The 20,882-nt window shown below is 34.1% G+C and overlaps 3 protein-coding genes across 4 annotated transcripts in view; 2 read left to right on the top strand and 1 right to left on the bottom strand.

Annotated features, from left to right (window-relative positions):
- Positions 1–20,882, bottom strand: part of LOC117785046 (cyclic nucleotide-gated cation channel) — a 114,294-nt gene that overhangs the window by 30,545 nt on the left and 62,867 nt on the right. Inside the window, exons 3-4 of the mRNA XM_034622931.1 lie at positions 11,208–11,568; positions 9,721–10,766 (exon numbers count right to left, since the gene is read on the bottom strand). Of these exons, the coding sequence (XP_034478822.1) occupies positions 9,721–10,766; positions 11,208–11,568 (1,407 nt within the window). The remainder of the gene's footprint in view (positions 1–9,720; positions 10,767–11,207; positions 11,569–20,882) is intronic.
- LOC117785053 (calmodulin-A) lies at positions 6,907–7,490 on the top strand. Its single transcript, XM_034622940.1, has one exon. The coding sequence runs from the start codon at positions 6,920–6,922 to the stop codon at positions 7,388–7,390; it is 471 nt and encodes a 156-aa protein (XP_034478831.1). The 5' UTR covers positions 6,907–6,919; the 3' UTR covers positions 7,391–7,490.
- Positions 18,588–19,757, top strand: LOC117785047 (trypsin alpha-3). Of its 2 annotated transcripts, none has more exons than XM_034622932.1 (3): positions 18,588–18,975; positions 19,037–19,310; positions 19,366–19,757. In XM_034622932.1, the coding sequence occupies exons 1-3, from the start codon at positions 18,665–18,667 to the stop codon at positions 19,735–19,737; spliced, it is 957 nt and encodes a 318-aa protein (XP_034478823.1). In that variant the 5' UTR covers positions 18,588–18,664; the 3' UTR covers positions 19,738–19,757. The 2 variants fall into 2 exon arrangements, with proteins under 2 accessions (XP_034478823.1, XP_034478824.1); XM_034622933.1 differs by having other exon boundaries at positions 18,656–18,975; positions 19,044–19,310.

Genomic DNA, 20,882 nt, shown 5'->3' with positions numbered 1-20,882 from the left:
TTGAGTTGACAGTGCGAATTATTATGCAATTGATATGACAAAGCCTAAGAATTTTATGTTTTGTCTGTGCAACTTGAATGCATTTGGCATTTTGCCAATTGAAAATTCTGTCAAAGAAATCATTAATTTCGTTATTGCACTGGCATAAATTCTTAGAAAATACGAAATATATAAATTATTTGTTTGCCAGCTCCCTTGAGAACTCAGCTTTGACAAAAGGAGATCGATCTTAACTATTTATCCTTTTCTGAAGGATACATATGAAAAATAAAATTAAAATAAAAAAAAAAATAAAATAAAAAAGACTTTCTACATAAAAATTTTAAATAATTTCAAGTTTTTACAATACATATGTAAATATTTACAGGGTGCGCCTTCTATTAAATCCCAATGGTAATATTAAATTACTTAAAATAATGTGAACTAGTAGCACATTAATTTATAAGGGATACTATTCAGCGATAATACAATTACAATTAATTAACTAATTTAAAAAATATTTGGTAAATAAATATGTATTTGGTGGGCACGCTTAAATAAAGAAAATTACAAAAATAAATTAAATAATTTGATGTTAAAAAAATATATAGTTAAATACAGGGTGCGCCATCTATTAAGCCAGTATATTAATATTCAATAACTTAAAAAATGTGCAGTACGTAAGATTCGATAGTAAAATTATAATTCATTAATTACAATAATTTAATTGTTAGCGTTACATTGCTGTATTCTATTTTTAATTTAAGTTCTTAATAAATAAAAATATATACAAATGAAATAAATAACTAAATAAAATATAACAGTTACCCAGAAAACTTGGGTCTTGATTTAAGAGTTGGCTGTTCAAGCGAAAAGCAGTGTGTTAAATTTTCAATCTCAGTTTCCGCTGCGTTTTCAAGAAACCAATTTGTATCTTTAATTATGCATATGCGGTTGCTTTACCTTTTTCATCTTCTTGAACTGCTGCTGTTTGAGAGCTGATGATGAAGTGCCTCAACGCTGGATGCTCTTGTGGATTTGTTCAGGCGGCAAACAAAAATAAATGCGCTCCGTTAGCCAGCAATGCGATAACAATAACAATAACAATAACAATGGGAAAGCGAATACGAATACCAATACGAATGCGAATACAAATGCAGTGTTTGCTGCATGCAACATGCGGGCAGGAAAATCCTTCGCTTTTTCAAGGATAATAGAATATATTTTGCGCTTAAAGACCAGCTACATGCCATACAATACTAACAACAACAACAACAACAGCAACAACAAAAAGCCATGTTCTAAAAATACAACCGTAAGTTGGCGTACATGCAGCTTAATGGGCAAAAGCGGCCAACAGCGTTCACTGCGTCTACAATATTGATTGGAATACACACACACACACACACATACACAAACACACATATACCAACCCAAACACACATACATCCAGTTACACATTGAGGGACGCACTCACGGTTACAGCTGTAGGGCATAAGCAGCAGCAAACATAATCACACACACACACACATATCATACATACACATCGACCGAAGAAGCTGTGGCACACTCACACACTCATACAACACACGCGACGAAGCATTGCTGTTGCTAATGTTGTTATTGTTTTAAAACCCTGTACCCAAGGGCTTAAAGGATATACCAACTTTGTGGCAATATGTAGCAAGCAAATGACTTAATTATAAAAGATTTTTATGATTTTATAAAAACCATTCAAAGAAATGTTATTGTTTCATAGATTTTATTTTTTAAGCATATTTTCGGAGTCACAAAAATCATAATTTTGTTTGCAGCATATGTTGTTAATCCTTTTTTTTATTTATTTTAAATATAAAAATATAAAAATATGAAATATTGTCAATTATATAAAGTCTTTTAAGCAAAATGTCTTTAAGCTGAAATGTGATTTAGAAAGAAAAATCATATGCCAAAAATTAATTACAAATTTCAATTAAAATCAAAATTTATTCTTAAGCATATTTTATACAAGAAATAAACTCGTGTTATCTTTAATTTGTGCTGTTATATTAATGCAATAAATAAATTTAATTAATTTTTTTAAAATTTTAATATGAATTTTAATTAAAGTTTATAAAAAAATGCTCAATTTTTTCAAATCCCTTAAACCAAATTTCCGTTGTACCTGAAACGTAAGAGATTTACTTTTCCGGACATATTTTCGGAGTCACAAAACGGTTACTATACATTTTTTTTAATTTGGGGTGCCACAGAAATCGAAACCATCCGAAAATCTCCCAAATCTGCAAACGTTTTTGGGAGATTTTCGGTTTCGCTTTTTGAATAACTATATTTTGTAAAACCAAATGCTTAATATAAAATATATTTTATGCATTTGTATTCCATTGAATGATAAATTTAATTAAATTCAATGAATATTATTTTTAACTTAATCTTTAGAATGTATTTTAAAACTTGACGGTAACTTAAGTTGGTTTTAGGAAGTCTGAGAGTTTCTATCTAGCTTTTGATAAATGTATTTTAATGCCCAGGGTACCTTGCAGTCGATCTCTTTCTACTGTAAAATTCGCACTTGTTTTTCGTGTAACTGTAGTTGTGGCAAGCGTAAGCAAACATCAAAACGAACAACAACAACACAAGCCAGGCAACCAAATTCACACACACACACTCAACACACACACACACACACACTTACTGCTGGTAAGGCGGACAAGTTAAAGTGGATAATGGACGCTGCTCGCCAGGAAAGAAGAAAGGCAATGGCAAAAAGCAAAAGAGCGCACCGCATGCGAATTGTGCTTCCCCCTTTTGGATCTCTCCCCTCTCTCCACTTTCTCTGCCCTTCACTCCTATTTCCCACACACTCTCTCTCTCTCTCTCTCTCTCTCTCTCTCTCTATCTATCTCTCTCTCTCTAACCCCAAGCAACCTTGCGTACAACGCTCAGTTCTATTTTAAGACACGCGCTCAATTTGCGAGAGCAACAACAGTTGCTCCAAAGCAGCAATACAAACAAACAGAGTGAGAGAGAGAACTATAAAAAGAGAAAAAGAGAGTGATAGAATGTAACTGCAGTGTTGCCAGAATTTAAAGGCTAAAATATATAATTTTATAAAACAAAATAGTGCCCAGAAATATATACAAAAAAATTTAAAATTAACAATAATTTCAAAAAATAAAGATAAAAATAAAAACCAAAAAAAATATTTATTTGCGTTTGAGTTCTATGTACATCCGAAAATAAGATAATGCAGATTATAGGTTGGTAATCTACAGAATTTATATAATTGCCGAGCTCCAAAATTGTTATCATATAATTTATAAGAAATTAACAATTAAAGCAATTTAATTCACATCACTTAAGAACATATCTGTAAATTTTTAAAAAAAACTTTAGTATTATGAAACTGTTAAATTAATTTTAAGAATGGCAGTTTCAGTTTTTGTCTATAAATTTATTGGCTGAGGTAGAACTTAACTTTTTTAAATAATCTCTATTTCTGTCTGAATTCTTATTTTATTTTAGTAAAATATCATTAAGGAAGTTAATATCAACAATATCTTGAAACCAATATTCGAATTTTTACACTATATGTTACATTTGATAAAATATATTTTTACCAGTCACTTTAAAGTTAAATACATTTAAGTCCTGTTAATATACTCTTAACGATGCTCTATTTATTTGCCGGTAGAATTTTTCATCAGAGTATATTATACTAATAAATTTATGTTATTTATCGATCCGAAATCAGAATAAATTTTTTTATTTAAATAGCTAACAAAACTTTTTAAGTTTTTTAAAATTTCTAAAATAGTATAGGTGTAAAAAAAGATAAAATGGCAGCACTGGTTGTGGTCGAGGAAGGAAAAGAGCGTTGTAGTTGTAGAACTGAAACGGGTTCAAGTCAAAATGGCTGCAAATCCCCCCAAAAGGCATTACAAATCTCAAACTACTGAGCCACTGTCCACTTACCATGTGAAAGTGTATGTGTGTGAGTGTGAGAGTGTGTGTGTGGGCAAATTGAGCGCATAAATTGTTTTAATTGCAGTAAACAATTGCAGCAAAAATGCGTTGCAAACAAGCAGAAAAAAAGACAACAGCAACTGCAACTGCGGCAACTGCAATAACAACAAAAACAACGTAAACTTTTACCCATGATCCCCCAGACAGTATATCAATCAACGTCAAATTTGCATAAAAACATATTTACAATAATAATTACATAGCAGCAAATTAACATAATTTTGAATGGCATTTTTGCAAAGCGTTTGCCAAACGCAAAATCGATGCTGCCAACAGCAGCAACAAAACAACAACAACGTTGACAGCTACAGTATGACAACAACACCACATAACACTCACGCATACAAATATTTTGGCAGAATTTTATAAAAAAATATATTCATATTAATTCATTAGCTTTCAGAAAGTTTAAAGCTTTTTTACCTTAGTTGTGACATTCTCGTGAAATGATAAAAAATGTAAGCTCATCTGATAGTTCACCAAAAAGCTAAAAAAAAATATGCTAGATTTAACATATTTTTTAACTATTCTGTCGTAAAAAGATTTTTAAGTATTTTTTCTCATCTCAAAGATTAACGAGAGATGTGAAATTTTGTTGTTTAGTGTAATCAAACACATATTTATACACACACACAACGTTTAAAGTTTGCGCCTGTTTGGCGTTAACAAGCCGAAGCCATTGCGTTTAACTAACCGTGAATGTAACTCTATATGTGTGTGTGTGTGTTAGTGTGCGTGTGTGTGTGAGTAAGTGTGTTGGCAACAACATTGTTGCTAAAATGATTTTGAAAAACCATCAATAACTCAAATATAATGACAGTTTTCCACTTGTTGTTACCAGGCAGTCAAGTCGACTCGACTCAGGACTCAAGTTGAGTTTCATCCTGTAAGTGAGGCTAAATGGATGAATAACTTAAGCCAGCTGCTTCTATAAGCCCCAAGAGGTTGCCTGTATGTGTGTAGATATACATATATGTCAGTAAGTCTGATGTGATGTTATGTAATGTAATAACGTCAATCAAACTTGAAAAAAGGCTGGCCAACTATTTGAAAATCAATTTTCATTCAGCTAAAGTCGAGAACAACAGAGATGGAGAGATATATATATAGTAGAGAGAGAGAGAGATAAGGATAGGGAAGGAAATGGTTGAGGAAGGGAGTAAGGCATAGCTTCACCTAAGTAAATATATATATATATATATGTACAAGTTTTAAATTTGCTCTGACTTGGCCAGAGAGTTGGAGATTCTGGTTAATGTAGCAGAAGGCCATCAGTAAAGTGTAACGTGGCTCTAAGCCATGACTAGAGGAATTTGCAATATTTGCTGGCAACACAGCTAAAGAACTTAACTCGGCTGAATAAGTTTCAAAATGTCATTGAGGTTAAGCGGAAAAAATGTCAGGTTGTTGGTTTAATAAGTATTAAATGCTGTGTAATCAGAAATAAACAAACAAGAAAAAGCCCAGTAATAATGCCAATAAGCAATTAATCATCAAAATACTTCAAGTTCAAGCCACTGAAAGCTTTATCAGCGCTATGAAAGCAGTTCACTGTTCGAAAACCTGTTGAACAAGTAAACTGTTTGGCTAACGCGGCATATGAGTTATATTTATTAATTTGTTTTTGTATTTATCAAGCCCGAAAAAATTAAACGGATGAATAAAATATGTTCCATATACTAATTTCGGTTGAAGTATTCTAGGAACAGAATAACCTATTTTAAAAATTTTGTTATTATGTCTATTGAATTAAACTCCTAAGTTTTATCCAATTAAAGTCATGAATGTATTTATAATGCAATCTTGAATAATTGAAAAGTCATAGAATACCATTTATTAAAAAAAATAGTAATTATATAATTTTTATAATATAAATTGAAAATAAGATTTATACTATGAATTAACAAAAAGGTATAAATTATTATTATTTAATTATTATTATAATTTATTAAATTAAATCAGAATTTCAAAATTTTTCGACTGAAATAAAAGAGGTGCTGGTTCTAATTTATTATTTAATAAAGTCACACAAATACAGTCAAAGAAGTTTTTAATTTCATTTATTAAGTGAAAATATATATATTTTAAATGTGAATAAATTTTAATTTCTAGAGACTAAAATTATACAACTTAATGTTAAGTAATAAGAAAATTAAAATGTAGATTAAAATTTAATAGAAGGATATTTGATGGTATATTACGCATACGTACCGACAAATTATGAACAGCGAACTACACAATATATATTAAGTTTTGTAAGTTTAAAACAAATAAATTAAAGCTATAATAAATTAAAAATAAGTCAGCTTAAAGTTTAATATTAAAAATATAATTTAGATTAAAATTAAAAGTATTTGCTCAGATATTTGCTTTAATATAAAGCATACACACTGTGTGCAGGTCATTTGAGCATCACTTGAAGTTGCATTTGATTCCATGTCCATGTTTTTATTGCGGTTTTAACTCTGCCTGCCACAATTCCCCCTCTCAGCCTGTCCTTTTTTACTTCCCGCATCTACAGGGTGTAGTGAACTTGCGTTTTTGGGTGGTTGAACGCGCACTTGAAGCGGCAAGCGCTGAATTGACAAATTGATGGATGATTCTCTTGCTCTCTCGTTGCATGTCCATGGTTATATGATGTATTATTATGCGAGGCAAAGTTTCTGCTGTTTCTGCGGCTATTGCCGATAGGAAGGTGGAGGTGGAAACTACGGAAAATGCGGAAACTACGTGAAAAGTTGCCAAGTCAGCGATGTGAAACGGTCACCTAAGTGTTTTATTAGCCCTCGAACTCATCGAATCTTTGCTTTCTCTCTCATTCTTCCATACTCTGAGTTGATTGTCAGTTGGTTTATCGTTCGACATTTTTATTGCTTATTGTAGTGCTTTATTTTTACTTGAATTATTTTTTGTAATGCCAACATATTTGACCAGCGAGCAGCTCGAAGAACTGCGAGATGTATTTGAAAAGTTCGATGCAAATAACGATGGCTTTATATCCCACAAGGAGCTGCGTCTAATGCTGCGTACGGTGGGCATGGAGCCAACAGAAGCGGAACTCTATGATCTCATACGAGTTGTGGATTTAGATTCCAACTCAATGATCAGTTTTAATGAATATCTGCAATTTATGGCTCATCGATTGCGTGATATCGAGAGCGAAGAGAATCTCCGGCTTGCCTTTGAGGCCTTCAATCGCACTGGCTACGGATTCTTTGACGCTCACGATCTTCGCATTGTGATGGGCAATTTCGGAGAATTATTGACAGAACAAGATTCCGCCATTTTGTTGAGCGATATGGATATTAAAAATGAGCAGCGTATTCATCTTCATGAATTTCTGGCCTATATGGGAAGTAGCGGATCCGGCAAAGTTTCTCCATAAATAACCCAAAAAAAAAACGACTATAAATGGGAAAAACAAATTTCCATGTTGCAATAAAAATTAAGATTTGTTGCATTGCAAATACGAGTTGAGAAGGAAACCAAAAAAATTTCGAGTGCATAAAACCAGAAATTAATGCAGCATCACGTTTCGTCCATTAAGCCGCTGAGCTTTGCTTGATGACTTTTTGCCCTGTCTCTGTCCCTTTCCTTTCTCTCTCTCTCCCTCTATCTGGCTTTTGTTCCCTTGTGGATGCAACATTTGCACACATGAAAAGTGTTGTGTAAACATTAAGTCAGCTCATGTTTGTGGCTCTGTGAGTTGGCAACTGTTTGCCACGCCCATCAAAAGGCAACTAAAGGAGGCGGCATTGCTTTGTTTGCCTTAAGCTGCAGTTGGCCAATGTCCACTGGGCCTTCTGCTTCTTCCTCTTCTCTTTGCCGTTGAGTGGCCTTAATATTTTTAGCTGACATCGCCTAATGAAAGGCAAGAAGTAGAGACTCGACTTCATTTTCATTTCACTCTTAAGACCCTGTACTTAAGCGGTGAGAAGAGTTATTAAGTTAGTGAAAACTTGGTTTTTTATTTAAATTTATTTTTTTGGTTAACATTTTTTGAAAACTTTTATTTAAAATTGCAAAATACTTATACTTCCGATTTGAACGGAATTTGTTAAGTATTTATTAAAAAGTCCAAAATATACAATCAGTAAGTTTAGTGAAGATATCAAATACTTAAAGTTATTGTGCATCCGATTTCTTTTATGGCAGCTATATGATATAGTAGTCAAAAATGAACCAATTCGGGTCAGTATGTATTAAGCAGTCCAAAATATACAATCTTTGAGTTTAGTTGAAATAGTTCCAAAATCAACAGTTTTCATACTAAGTAATTTACTCAAAGTGTGAACTTTGACCGTCAATTTGACGGTCCAACAATTCAAATTTCAAAGCTTCAGCGTTTTAGATCTTACCGTTTGGGCTGCACAAACATCAATCAGTCAGGACAAACAGTTTTGAATAGAGATAATAAGTGCAGGGTCTCTCACAGTCGTGTTAAATCAACTGCAGTCTATTCTACCAGTCTTCAATTGACTTGGCCGCATCTTTATAATTAAACAGACAGAAAAAAAATAGGAGAGCTAATAAAACAGAGAGAACGAGGACTGTAATGGGAATGGCGACACTTGCATTTCTCCCAGTTATTTATGGGCAAACTAAACGAGTTCATTTAGCTAATGGCCCCATGGCCTACTGAGCTCACAAGTGTATGCACTTCTTTCTCAAGGAACTACTGCAAGTAGTTCATTTTCATTTCCTTTTCGTTTCATTTTCGTCTTGTATCGTTTAAAGTGCCGTAGAGTTGTTTGCCACAAAAGGACAACGTCTTTTAAGTCAGTTGACTTGTCTCTAATATATACAATATATAAATAGACACACACACACACATATTCTACACACAATTTTCCTTCAGTTTAAGCAGCTGAAATGCGAAAGCCAAAAAGTTTTGCATACTTTTAAGAGCTTTGCTTATTGTTCTGTTTTTTTTTTTCAAATGTTTTTAGCATTTTACCCTCATGTTCCTTTTATATGTATCTCTCTATCTATCTATGTATATATCTGTCTGTCTGTCAGTGTTTGTTTGCTGCGGATTAACGTGTGTGTGTGTCCTCGTTTTAAACCTCGCTCTCTGAGCAACAGTTTAATCAAGCAGCTCGTAAATATTGAAGCCACAAAGACAACAAAAACAATTTATATAAATTCTCAAGTTTTAAATTGTCTTGATAAGACTCTAGACAAAACGTGTTTTAGATTAGATTTTAAAACATTTAAATACGTTCCCGAACTTTCACGTTTTATTGTCGTTTTATTTTTAATTTATCTAGCTCTTAAACGCTCCATTACAGATGAGTTATTGTTGTTCATTATATTTTGCTTAAAAAATTTATTACTAGAATGTTTTTATAGAATAATTGCTTGATCAAAGCAGATTAAAATTTTTTTAAAGCCGACTAGAACAAAAAATATATATATTAATTTTTTACTAGAACCATAAAACATATCATAACCTAATCACAGTTTAACCGTTTTACAGTATCACACTTTTTATAGCTTATGTTTTTCTAATGTATTTTATATACATATTTTGCCAGTAAATATCCCACATCATATCGGATTCACAGCTTAACTATTACACATTCTCGTATCATATTCATATTCCGTTTTATATCATATACCATACTTTTCATTTCATCATAACGGTTTTAAAGCTCAATAATTTCCCATCATAAATGTTTAATAATAAAATATATTTTTTATTCGGGTACTTACCTTGAAACTCTTTGCGCGCCGCACTCACAGACGTCACAATGTTTGCCACATGCCCCAAGACGGTGGCAAAGAGCATCAGGCCGAATAGCAATTGTAATATCACGAAGACATATTCGCCCTTGGAACGTGGCTTCGGCAGATCCCCGATGGTGGTCAAAGCGAGTGTACACCAATAATAACTCTGTAGATATTGTTTGACGACATCGGCCGATTCAGAGTCGTGATAAACCCAATTGCGTGATCCAAAACCATTATTTTTGTGAATGATGTGATAGAGGCAACCGTTCCAATGGAATATCACAAGTAGATAGTGTATTAAAGCCGTCGAACGAAATAGATTTGGATAATTCGTATGACGTTCGGTGCGATCCATGAAGGCCCAAAATCTATAAATTTTGACCAGACGAAAGCTGCGTAATATCGAATTAAATCCAATGGATAAATAGAGAAAATCCAATGGGAGCAGGCACAGGCAGTCGATGTAAAAAATCGTTGAGTTCATGTAATGTGTGCGTAATTTAAGTGCATCCGTCTGAAGGACACCATCCTCCAAATAGCCGGTTCGAAAGTGAAAGAATATATCAATCAGATAGAGGAAATCCGATAGATAATCCAAACAAAACCAGACCGCAATCGTGCGTCGATTGATCTCCTGGAAGGCGAAGCGGTAAATTATCACCCAGAAATTATATAAAAATGCCATGGATACCACCATGGACCAATAATAACAGAGTCGCCCCGCTGGATCAAAGACAAAGTGCAGCTTGCGGGCAGCTGTGGCAGCGCGTATCCTTTGCGAGGCAGTGCGATGTGGTTTCTGGTGGTGCGGCTGTGCCACATGACCACTACCAGGGCCACCGCCACCGTGCGGAGCCTGGTGTGGATGGCCGCCATGGGGCGGACCAGGGCCACCCTGTGAACCGGGCGGGCCGTGCGCGTGCGGGTGGTGCGACACCGTCGACGCCGAGTGCTGCAGCTGGTACGGGTGGTGCGCCTGCTGTCCGGCATTGTGGTGCGCTTGCTGCTGCGAACGTGAGCGCGGATAGCTAAAAAAAATAAATAAGATCAAATATTGAAATCGAAAATAGAATCTAAAGAATAAAAAAATTGTTTAACAAAATTAATTTAATTTAAATGAAGAATGAAGAATGAGGCCAAACAATGATCGAAGTGACTTTCCGCTTGAAAACGGTTATCCTTTGGCCCGAATTTGGATCTATCCACTATGATGTGGTCAGTCAATTTTTTTTGACTATTTGGCATTATTTTTTGAAAGAAAATTAAACGTCTCAGAGTCAGGTTTAAACTCTAAAGTGTTGTTGATGAAAAGTGAAAGCTTTAGATTTTAAATTTTTGATTTTCATTATTTCAGTATATTTTGATCCTTAGCATCAAAATAAAATCAGTATCGAGAGGCAAACTATTTTTTTAACGGAAATAACAAAATTAAAATTATATTTATTTAATTTATTTATTTGGAAACTCACCGATCGGTGCCGTTGCAGTAGTTGCCGCCGTACTGGTTGTGCCCCATAAGTACGTTGGTGGCACCGCCAGCACCACCGGCCAGCGTGTTATCCTGCGAGCCGCGTCCAGTGGATCGATTCCAGGTGCCCAACAGCGGCTGATCGCCGCTTGTGGTTTTCAGTCGTCCACGTGATTTGTTGTTGTGCCGTTGTTTGTTGTGCAGTAAATCCATTTCGGAGGCAGTGCTTACGGTGGCCATATGTGAGTTGGATGCTCGGGAGGCGCATGGTGTTGCCAGACTGTCATGCGACGTAAAGAAACCTTGTTGCGAGACACTCTGGCCGAATTTCGGCTGGGACATGCCAAACTTAGGTCCTAAATCTGCAATAATGTGAAGAGACTTCAGATTAGAAAGGTATTATACAATTTTGTAATGCAAAATATTATACAATTTAAAAATGTATTTTATTTTGATATGGAAAGATAGTTAAGTAAAATCGTAATCTCAAGTCAGATTCTGTAACTTTATATTGTTTTTAGCTACTTTATATATTGTTAATTAATAGAATTTATGCGCCTAAAAAAAATATGGAAATATAAGAGAAACTAAATTGTCTTTTTTAAATAAAGTGAACAAAGGCTCGAATGAAAACTGAAAAGTAGATATCATAATCATTAGATTCCTGAATAACGTAATAATTTCTATATTAAATAAATTTCTAAACCTATAAGGAAAAAAAATTCAACTAAGTAAATATATAGTTTACAAAGTGAAGCAACCAGAATTTAAAATAATAGATCAATTATTTAAGTAAGATTCTTAAATAAGCTAACAAATTCTTTATTAAATCAATGTATTGGACTACAAAAATGATAATTTTTCGATAAATTCTTAAGAATTTTTTGCCTACACCTTAGAAAATATTTTCACGTGTTTAAAAAAATGAAGAAAATAGGAGGTACAATTGAGAATCATATAATTTTTTTGATATAAGCCAAAATTTTGGATACTAAAGGTTTCAAACCTTTCTTATACACTAAAGGAGCAAAGGGGCAAATCAAATGTAGGAGGGAATTCACACCAAACACACGCACAGGCACAGGCACACACTCATAGGACTGCAGCTTACCGAGAAAGCTCTGTCGATCGATTGAGAAGCGACGCAGGCTTCCCAAATCGATAAACTGCTCATCAGCGGCCATTGTTGGTGTTATCGATAACTCAGTTGTGTGAAAGGCACCACCGCCAACACTAAGACCAGCACCACCACCAGTGCCAGTACCACCACCAGTTGCTGTTGTTGTCGCTGTGTTGGCACCACCCACAGTTAAATTGGTACAGGTGGTGGCACCACCCGCACTGCCACTGCCCATTCCAGCTCCCAAATACGCCGCATTGCTGCCGTAAAAGCTGCCATCAAGTTCGGCCATTTGTTGCTCATAAGCAGTTAATGGATTGATCGATCTGGAGCTGTGATCCCGATAAAGCGGACGCGGCGATGGCATCAGCGATGGATATGGCGGATTTAACATTCCGTTGAGCGATAAACGTGGTTGCATTATTTCCGGAAATATCGCACGAGGCGTCAATTTTTGTGTAGTTGTTGTTGTCGTTGTATTTAATTTGTTGCTTTTTGCTATTGTTGTTGTTGCTTTTGCTTTTGTGGTTCTATCATCATTCAATGCATTTGGCTGCCATCGTTCGTCATCTTCAGCATCATCATTGTCAGCGTTGACGTCAGAACAGCCAGCATTAACGTCAGCGTCGACGTCAACGTCAGCGTCGGCGTCGGCGTCGCCGTCAATAGCCGCAGCAAGGCACAATTTGCCAGTGGGCGTGGCCTTGTCAGCTGCCGCCCACAACACAATTTCACAATTTCAGTTGCAGGAAAGATTTATTTTTTTTACGTTGAAAATATCAGTTCAAATTACCCAGTTGTTGGTTTTTTATTCGTTTGTTATTTTTTTTTATGCACATTAATTAATGTTATGTTTGTTGTTTGTTTGTTTTTTTGTTTATTTGATTTTTTGGTTTGTTGTTATTGTTTGAAAAACAAGAGAAATGTGAGCAGATTGTAAAATTAATTGCAAGTTGTCCATTATAAACATTCTATGTTCTTGTTATTTTTATATTTGTTGTATATTGGAAGCTGCTACATAAGAGAGAGGGTGAAAAAGATTGAAAAAAAGAGACATAGATAGTGGAAGGTCTGATAAATTTGGTGTAGAGAGTGTTGAGTGGTTGGTTGATTGGTGGTTGCTTGGTTGGTTTGTTGGTTGGTTGGTGGTGGTGGTGGTGGTGGTTACAGGTGGCTGGGCCTTTAACAACAACTGCAATTAACAATAACAACAACATTCAACAACAATTAACAGTAACAACAAGAGTATTGAACAATTTAAATATATAATTGGTTCAACTATCTAATTAACTAAAACTGAACGTGTATTTTAAACAACTAAGAAATTAAGTAATAAACAATTTGTTTGTAGGGAAAATTGTGTTCAAAAATGTTTGTACATATCTTTAAAAATAATCAAAGTTTCAGAGTACCTAGTTTTTTCGACATCTTTTCGGAGTCACAAACGTCATTAGTGATTAATTTATTTCCCATTTCAACCAACTTATTAATTTTTGGTATACTTTATAGCAAAAGTCAATTAATTTTTAATGTATTTTTTGCATTTTTAATAATGAATTTAATTTGATCAATAATCTTGAGCTTTTATCAAGTGCGTAAAAAAAATATTTTGCCATTATCAGAAATACCGACAGTTGATTTTGCATTGCTGTTGGACAGAACAAGATTAATATCCTTAGATATTAATCTACATCCACACTTTTATGGGCAGTTTTATTTAAACTCAGCAGAAAAGTATGCAACATTTTTATGACTTCTTGATATGATAATACATTGAGCTATTCACACGTCTAAAACAATGGGCCATATTAAGCAGGTAGTATATGTTACAATTGGTGCGGATAATGCTGGTTGTTGCTGTGGTGTGGGTGGATGGGTGGTGTTGGTGTCTGCCACATGCAAACGCGTTAAACACGTCAATGTTTCGCCTCATTCGCTCATTTGGGTAAAAGTGCTAATAAAGTTAGATTTAATTACGTGCGCCTTAATGGGGCATGCAAAAAACATATAAATGAATGAGAAAATGTGTACACGTACACACAGAGAGAGGAAGACAGATACACTCGCTGAGCTACCAACTTTTGGCAAGCAAAAAAACTGTCTTTAGCTTGAAGAAGGTCGAAGAAACGCTCCAATTTCCTGAAAAATTAATTAAAAACTAAAAAACAAGCTGATAATTTGTATAAGTACTTTAAGCATGTTATACTTTATAAATTTCTTAAAATCCAAAAATAGTTATCGTTCTTCTTCAAAATGTAAAAAGCTATTTTGAACAATTTGACAAATTTAAAAACTGATTGTACTAAATTTAATAATTTAATTTCTAAGACAAAAGTACATTTTACATAAGTTTAATTATAGTACAAAATAACTATTCATTTTGCTTACTTGAAGTAAAAATTTATTGGGGCCATAAATTAAAACGTTGACATTTAAGATGTTCGTCATAATAATAAAATATAATTGTATTAAAAAAGCAATTCCTGCAACAACAGCTGAGCTGTCGCTTCATTAGGTTTAAGCAGCTGCCTGGCAACTGGCTCACTTGGCAATTCATGAGCTGAATACAGACACACATATACAATATATACACATAGAGAGGGGTAACTGAAGCACAAGTGCCACTTGACTGTCTTCGTGCTGCAAGACAATGGACACGAAGTTCTTGAGCTGCGTGCGGCGTCAATTTATTTCTATTACCAGAACTCTCGAATGAAGGCAACTGTTTGCCACTTGGCCTGTTGCTGCCACACTGAAGTTGCCACACTCAAGCCGTTGCCGCGTTGCTTTGTCAACTGTCAGTGGTACCTGTCTCCAGCTGTGCCTGCCAATTGATTATTGGCCAGACCGCTTTTAATTATTGCTCTCTCTCTCTCTCGGTGCGCCTTTAATTCAATTAAGAGTCCAAAAAGTAATGCATCAGTTTAACAGTAGCTAGTGCCCCTCTTCCTCTCCCTACCTGCCCCTCGCCCCTCTTAAATGCAAAATTGTTTTAATGAATTTGGCGTGGCAAACGCGGCGTATACACGACATGAATTCGCACTTACTGTCCTGACTTTAGCAGTAAACTCTAATTAATTTCGGCTCACACAAATCAAGTGGCTTGGCTAATTTATTAGCTTCACTTGTAAGCCACTAACTAATTTAATAAATTTTTAATTAAATGTGTTGGCTAAGTTTGAGCAACTTAAGCCAGTAATAGTTACATTTACAGTTAGCATTTGTTGCCTGCCTGACGGCCATTTTTACCAAAGATAAGGGAAAGTGCATTTTCATGTCGACGCCACCAAAGTTTTTCCATACAACAAAGTGCAGAACAAGTCCAGTTGTAACACAACTACACACATTCTCACCTACACACACGCACCACACACACAGTTGAGCTTTAGCTTTTCAACCTGTTGCTGTAAATATGGTTGCCACTCATTGAAAATTATTTATACCAGATTTCAGCGACAAATTTTCCATTTTCGAATTTTATTTATTTTTTTAACGTAGGCTCAATACAGTCGACAGAGAGAAAATCACTATAAAATATGAATGTAAAATTAACAAATAAATGTACAACTGTATTATTTTTAACTCAATTTTAATACAGTGTTAATTTAAAATTATAAAACAAGCAAGTTATCTTTAGATATTAATTTATTTTTTTATTAAATTTTTTCAACTTTTTAATTTTTTTTTTACATTTTAAATTTAAACGACGTTTTAATTTTTAATGGTTAATTTATATATTGTTATATTCTTATTTGTCAAGAATTTTTCAATAATTTTTTGACTGCTTTTAATCGACGTTAAATAAAAAAGAATTGTTATATTTTAAGTTTATGTAAATTATCGAGAAACTAAAACAATACTGTATTTATTTATTTTTTTTTTAAATATGATGTTTAAGTAAATTGCGTTGTACTCCGAAGAAATTCCTAAGGAACTTGAAAACACAGTTAGCATTGACAAGAAGGGGAATCGCACCCAGTTATTTTTTAAACGTCACAAATATTAACGAAAACTTAAATTTTATTTTTCTGAAACTATGATATAGATAATATTTTGGAATATTTTTTTAAAAATGATTCAATTTAATCGATTATCCACCACATAGGAATATTATTAAAGTTCATTATCTTAAAAAAAATACGTTGATAAAAACACTGATGTAATGTACCAACGAATATAAAATGTTCCAGTTTGGATTCAAAAGCATCAAAAGTGGCAACAGTGGCATATACAAACTGCAAATCAAGCTGCATGCCACCTTTCACTCTCTCTGACGCTCATTCTCTCTCTCTCACTCTCTATTTTATCTCTCACTCCATCTGTTTTAAAGTTGTGAGACATAATCTGGGCACTTTTTAATTTTACTAATAGTTGAATGCCATTAATTTAAACTTTGTTGTGTTTTGCCATTTCCGTGCAGAGATTCTGAGCCTTCTAGCGGCTTGTGTCCTTGATGATAAATATTAAAGAAAAATGAAGAACTGAGAAAAAATGGAGAAAAAAATGAAATATCTACGGTTTAATGGGCGACAGTTTGTCATGACTCGCCAGCCGGAAAGTCTTGGCCAGTGGCAAACTTGCGACAAACTTGCGCCAAAGTTCAACAAAACGCTCGAGCGGCTTTTTGAGGCGGCTGTTGAGTGTTGTGGGTGGTGCTGTGGGTGGTGCATGGTAGGTAGTGGGTGGTGGGTGGTGCGTGCTGATGTGCGTCATGAATTGTCAATAAATTTGCTTACCACAAATCAGTGAGGCGTCCAGTTGTATGTATGTGTGTGTCTGTGGGCGCACCACAGTTATTTGCTGCAGCTGCCGCAACAAATGAAAATATTTGACCAAACAATACTTTTGACAAAAGTTTTCGAGCAAACTTTGCTTGAAATGTACTTGTACGACAGTGTTGCCAGATCAACTTTTTTCTCACTAAATCTGCCTATTTATAAAGTCCCATTTCGAGGGAAAAATGGAAAACAGAGTTCAGCAGAAATGCTGTTTTTTTCCATATGTGAGTTGATTTTTTAGTTTTGTGGCAAAATATAAATGTAAACTCTTTTCATCTAAAATTTTTTTTGAGAACCAAAAAGTCGACGTACAAATTATAACTTTATAGTTCAATATTATTGAATCTATGAATTTTATAAAATTTTACTTGTTATATTTCTTATCATATCTATAATGTTTATCAGTGTAGGTTTAAACATCATTCCAAGAAGATATTTTTTGTTGCTTATTAAAAGTTGACAACCCTGCTAGATACATAGATACAAATTTACACAGTTTTAGATACACACAGATACAGATACGCATAAACTTATTGAGAGCATGAGCAAAGAGTTAGCAACTGGTAGCTGAGAGTGGCTGTAGAATAACCACTTGCCAACTTGAAACGACACAAAAAGGAAGTCACGAATAAAAACTTGAGCAGCGATAGCACAGTACACCACCTCAAACTCATTTTATTGCTCGCCCCCTTTTTCTTGCTCTCTGAATCCGAATAAAACATGCCTGACACATTGAAAATTACAATAGTCAACTGTTCAGTGGAACAGCTGTCAAGCAAAGTGACATTGAGGCGGGTTGAGCACTTCAACCACCACACCACCACACCACCACAACCACCACACCACCACAACCACCACAACCCCTACAACGATTGCCCAGCAAAGTCCACCAAAAGTATTTTAAAATCGTTTCGTTGACTGACCAAGTTTAAGCATAACTAAGCCAAACAAAACAAATTCAATGGACCAATTTAAAACCAATGAAATTTCAACACAAGTTCAGAAACCTTTCTCTAAGTTATGGTTTTAAGCAAATAGACAGACAGGCAGACAGACAGCTGTCCCAACAGCTTTCACATGAGCTTTTAATGAGCTTTCATGTAAATTTTTCAACTTTATAAAGTGTTAAAAGTGGTAAATTCGTTCAGCTTTGCTTTTAAACTACATCATAATTTTGGCAATGTTTTAAAAAATGTTAGTTACTTATTATGAAAAACTATAAAAAAAGGAAACTTTTGCAACTTTATAAAGACTTTAATTCTAAAGACAATGGGCCAAATTCTTTGATGTCTGATATATGAATTCAGAAGAAATGCATTAATTTTTTTAACTATGATATAAATAAATTTAAATGTTCAACTCCTTTCCACCTTTATTTATTCTCTCAAAGTTGCCTGTTTTCACAGTCGTTTGTGGATAAGTGCTCAATTATTTGAAAATCAGTAATTTTCCTAAATCTTTATTTTTGTAATTTACATACTATTTTTTTTTTCTTGTATATCAAACGAGTTCTAGAGGAATCTTTAGAATACGATATGACTTCCTTGCTGATCCTGCGGCATGTTCAATTCATTTTCTCAATTGCCAAACACTGTTGAAATACACAATTGTTCTTTGCTGGAAATGAACAATCGAAATTGTTCAGTTTTGGACATGTTGCTGCTTTTACTCCTCTTGGACTCCAGTTGGGCAAACAATCGTGTAAAGCGCTTATCATCGCCGTATTGTGACGAGGAAACCCATGAGGTTGAGAAATATGTGGTCTCTATACGTTCACGCAGACCTCAGATCATTTTTGGGGACAATCATTTCTGTGTCGGCACAATAATTGCCCCCAAATTTGTACTGACCGCTGCCAAGTGTACGATGAGGTAAATACTGACTGTAGCTATTCATATTTCAATTTTTATTCTCAATAATAATTTATTCAAGTCAACAGAAAGTGATGCATTTAAATCGAACCCTTGTTGTTGTGGGCGGCACACCGAATAGATTGAAAAATGTCGATGATACGGTTACAAGACGCACTAAAAATATTTTTGTGCCAAAGAATTTTTTAAAAAAGAATACAAATAATATTGCATTACTACAACTGTATGAATCGTGGCCCTTAAATAATCCCAGCATTGATATTATCAAACTGCCGAGCGCGGAACCGAATAATACCACACAGTTTATGGTACTTGGCTGGGGACGTTTCTATAAGGTAAGCTATTTTTTATTTTTTTATTTTTAACAGTATATATTTACACCACTCTAAGGGTGGGCCTTTGGCTGGCAACTTGGTGCACATCAAGGTCAAGTTGCTGGATCGTTCAAAATGCCAACAGATCATTCAGAAACTTCAACCTGAAATGCTTTGTGCTGGAAATGTGACTGGCACAGTTGATGAAGATCCTTGTGCAGGAGATACGGGAGGTCCCATGATCTATAATCATACGATATATGGCCTTGTCTCGTATCGCTTGGGTTGTGGTCAAGACACAATGCCTTCAATCTATACCGATGTGTGGTACCACATGGACTGGATAAATGAGACAATTCGAAACTGTTGTTGTCCTTGTCTTGCTCAAGCAAAACTCTGTATATCTTTGTTCGTTTTGATAACATTGTCAGTTTGGAAGGCAATTTAAAAGATAAAAAGTTAAATAAACTACAAAGTATCAAGAAAAATATAAAGTGTATCTCATGCAAATTCCAAATATTTTTGTGAAAGTTACCAAAACAAAAGTAAACAAATTTTAAAGACCAATATAAGAATGGAAAAATAAGGGATCTTTAATAAGTATCTTTTAAAAAGAATAGTAAACTGCATTAATAATTCAATATAAGATTTATTTATTCTGACTCCAGTTAAAAATTCTTTTTTAAATTTAATAACAACTATAGTTTTAAATATATATGTAAGGAATTGAAAAAAACTTGATCAAATTAATATGAGTTAATTTTTTTTTAAAAATGTAAGTACTTCCGATACAAAGCGGAACGAAACGTCTTAGGACAAAATAACATATTTTGTTTATTTCTTTGAAGTTTTTTTTAGATTAATTCCGAAATCAAATCTCATTAATTTAAGTAATGGATTTATGATATCGTATTTGCTAATATTCGGTTTCCTTAATTTTTAGTTATCGTAATTTTTCTGTACTAGCTACAATTATTTCCAATTTAAATATTCTGATTATTAAACTAAATATATGACATTTTTCTTAATTTTACATAAAATGTGGATTCTTTTTAATTAATTTCCTATTTTAATTATTCTTAATTTTCCTTATTATTATTTTCCTTATTATGCTTAGAAATAATTGTCTACAAAATAAATATAATAACACATTTCTCTACTCGCTTCGATAACTCTGTCAGTGTTCAAAGGAAATTAAAAGATAAATAAAATAATATCGACAAATATTTATCTAGTATATAGAATGCTGATTCTTTGCAATTATTTCTGGCTGTATTTCAATCTCATTCTCAATCAGCTTTTATGTTTAAAAGCCGAGTCCAATTTCGACTCGTTGCATCGTTCAAAACGCATTGCCGAAGGATTTCTGATAACACGACTGGAAAAGCTTCGAACTTCGGTGGTATCACTTCGCTCCCGCTCACCACAGGAGTATTTTGGAGACAATCACTTCTGTTCCGGCTGCTTACTGAATGATATGTTCATCATAACCTCCGCCAGATGCATTACATTTCCCAATAAGATTGAGTTAAAGCCAAGGGAAATTGTGATTGTGGCGGGATCCACTGAACGTTTGAACCTCACCGGACACAC

Source organism: Drosophila innubila, assembly GCF_004354385.1.
Source record: "Drosophila innubila isolate TH190305 chromosome 2R unlocalized genomic scaffold, UK_Dinn_1.0 1_C_2R, whole genome shotgun sequence".
Lineage (NCBI taxonomy): Eukaryota > Metazoa > Arthropoda > Insecta > Diptera > Drosophilidae > Drosophila > Drosophila innubila.
Note: the sequence above shows the minus strand (reverse complement) of the source record. Positions and strands in the feature narration are given on the sequence as shown.

Coding starts and splice junctions, on each gene's coding strand:
- LOC117785047 (XM_034622932.1), top strand. CDS start 18,665: ATGTTCAATTCATTTTCTCAATTGCCAAACACTGTTGAAATACACAAT. Junction 18,976..19,036: donor GCTGCCAAGTGTACGATGAG/GTAAATACTGAC, acceptor AATTTATTCAAG/TCAACAGAAAGTGATGCATT. Junction 19,311..19,365: donor GCTGGGGACGTTTCTATAAG/GTAAGCTATTTT, acceptor CACCACTCTAAG/GGTGGGCCTTTGGCTGGCAA.
- LOC117785053 (XM_034622940.1), top strand. CDS start 6,920: ATGCCAACATATTTGACCAGCGAGCAGCTCGAAGAACTGCGAGATGTA.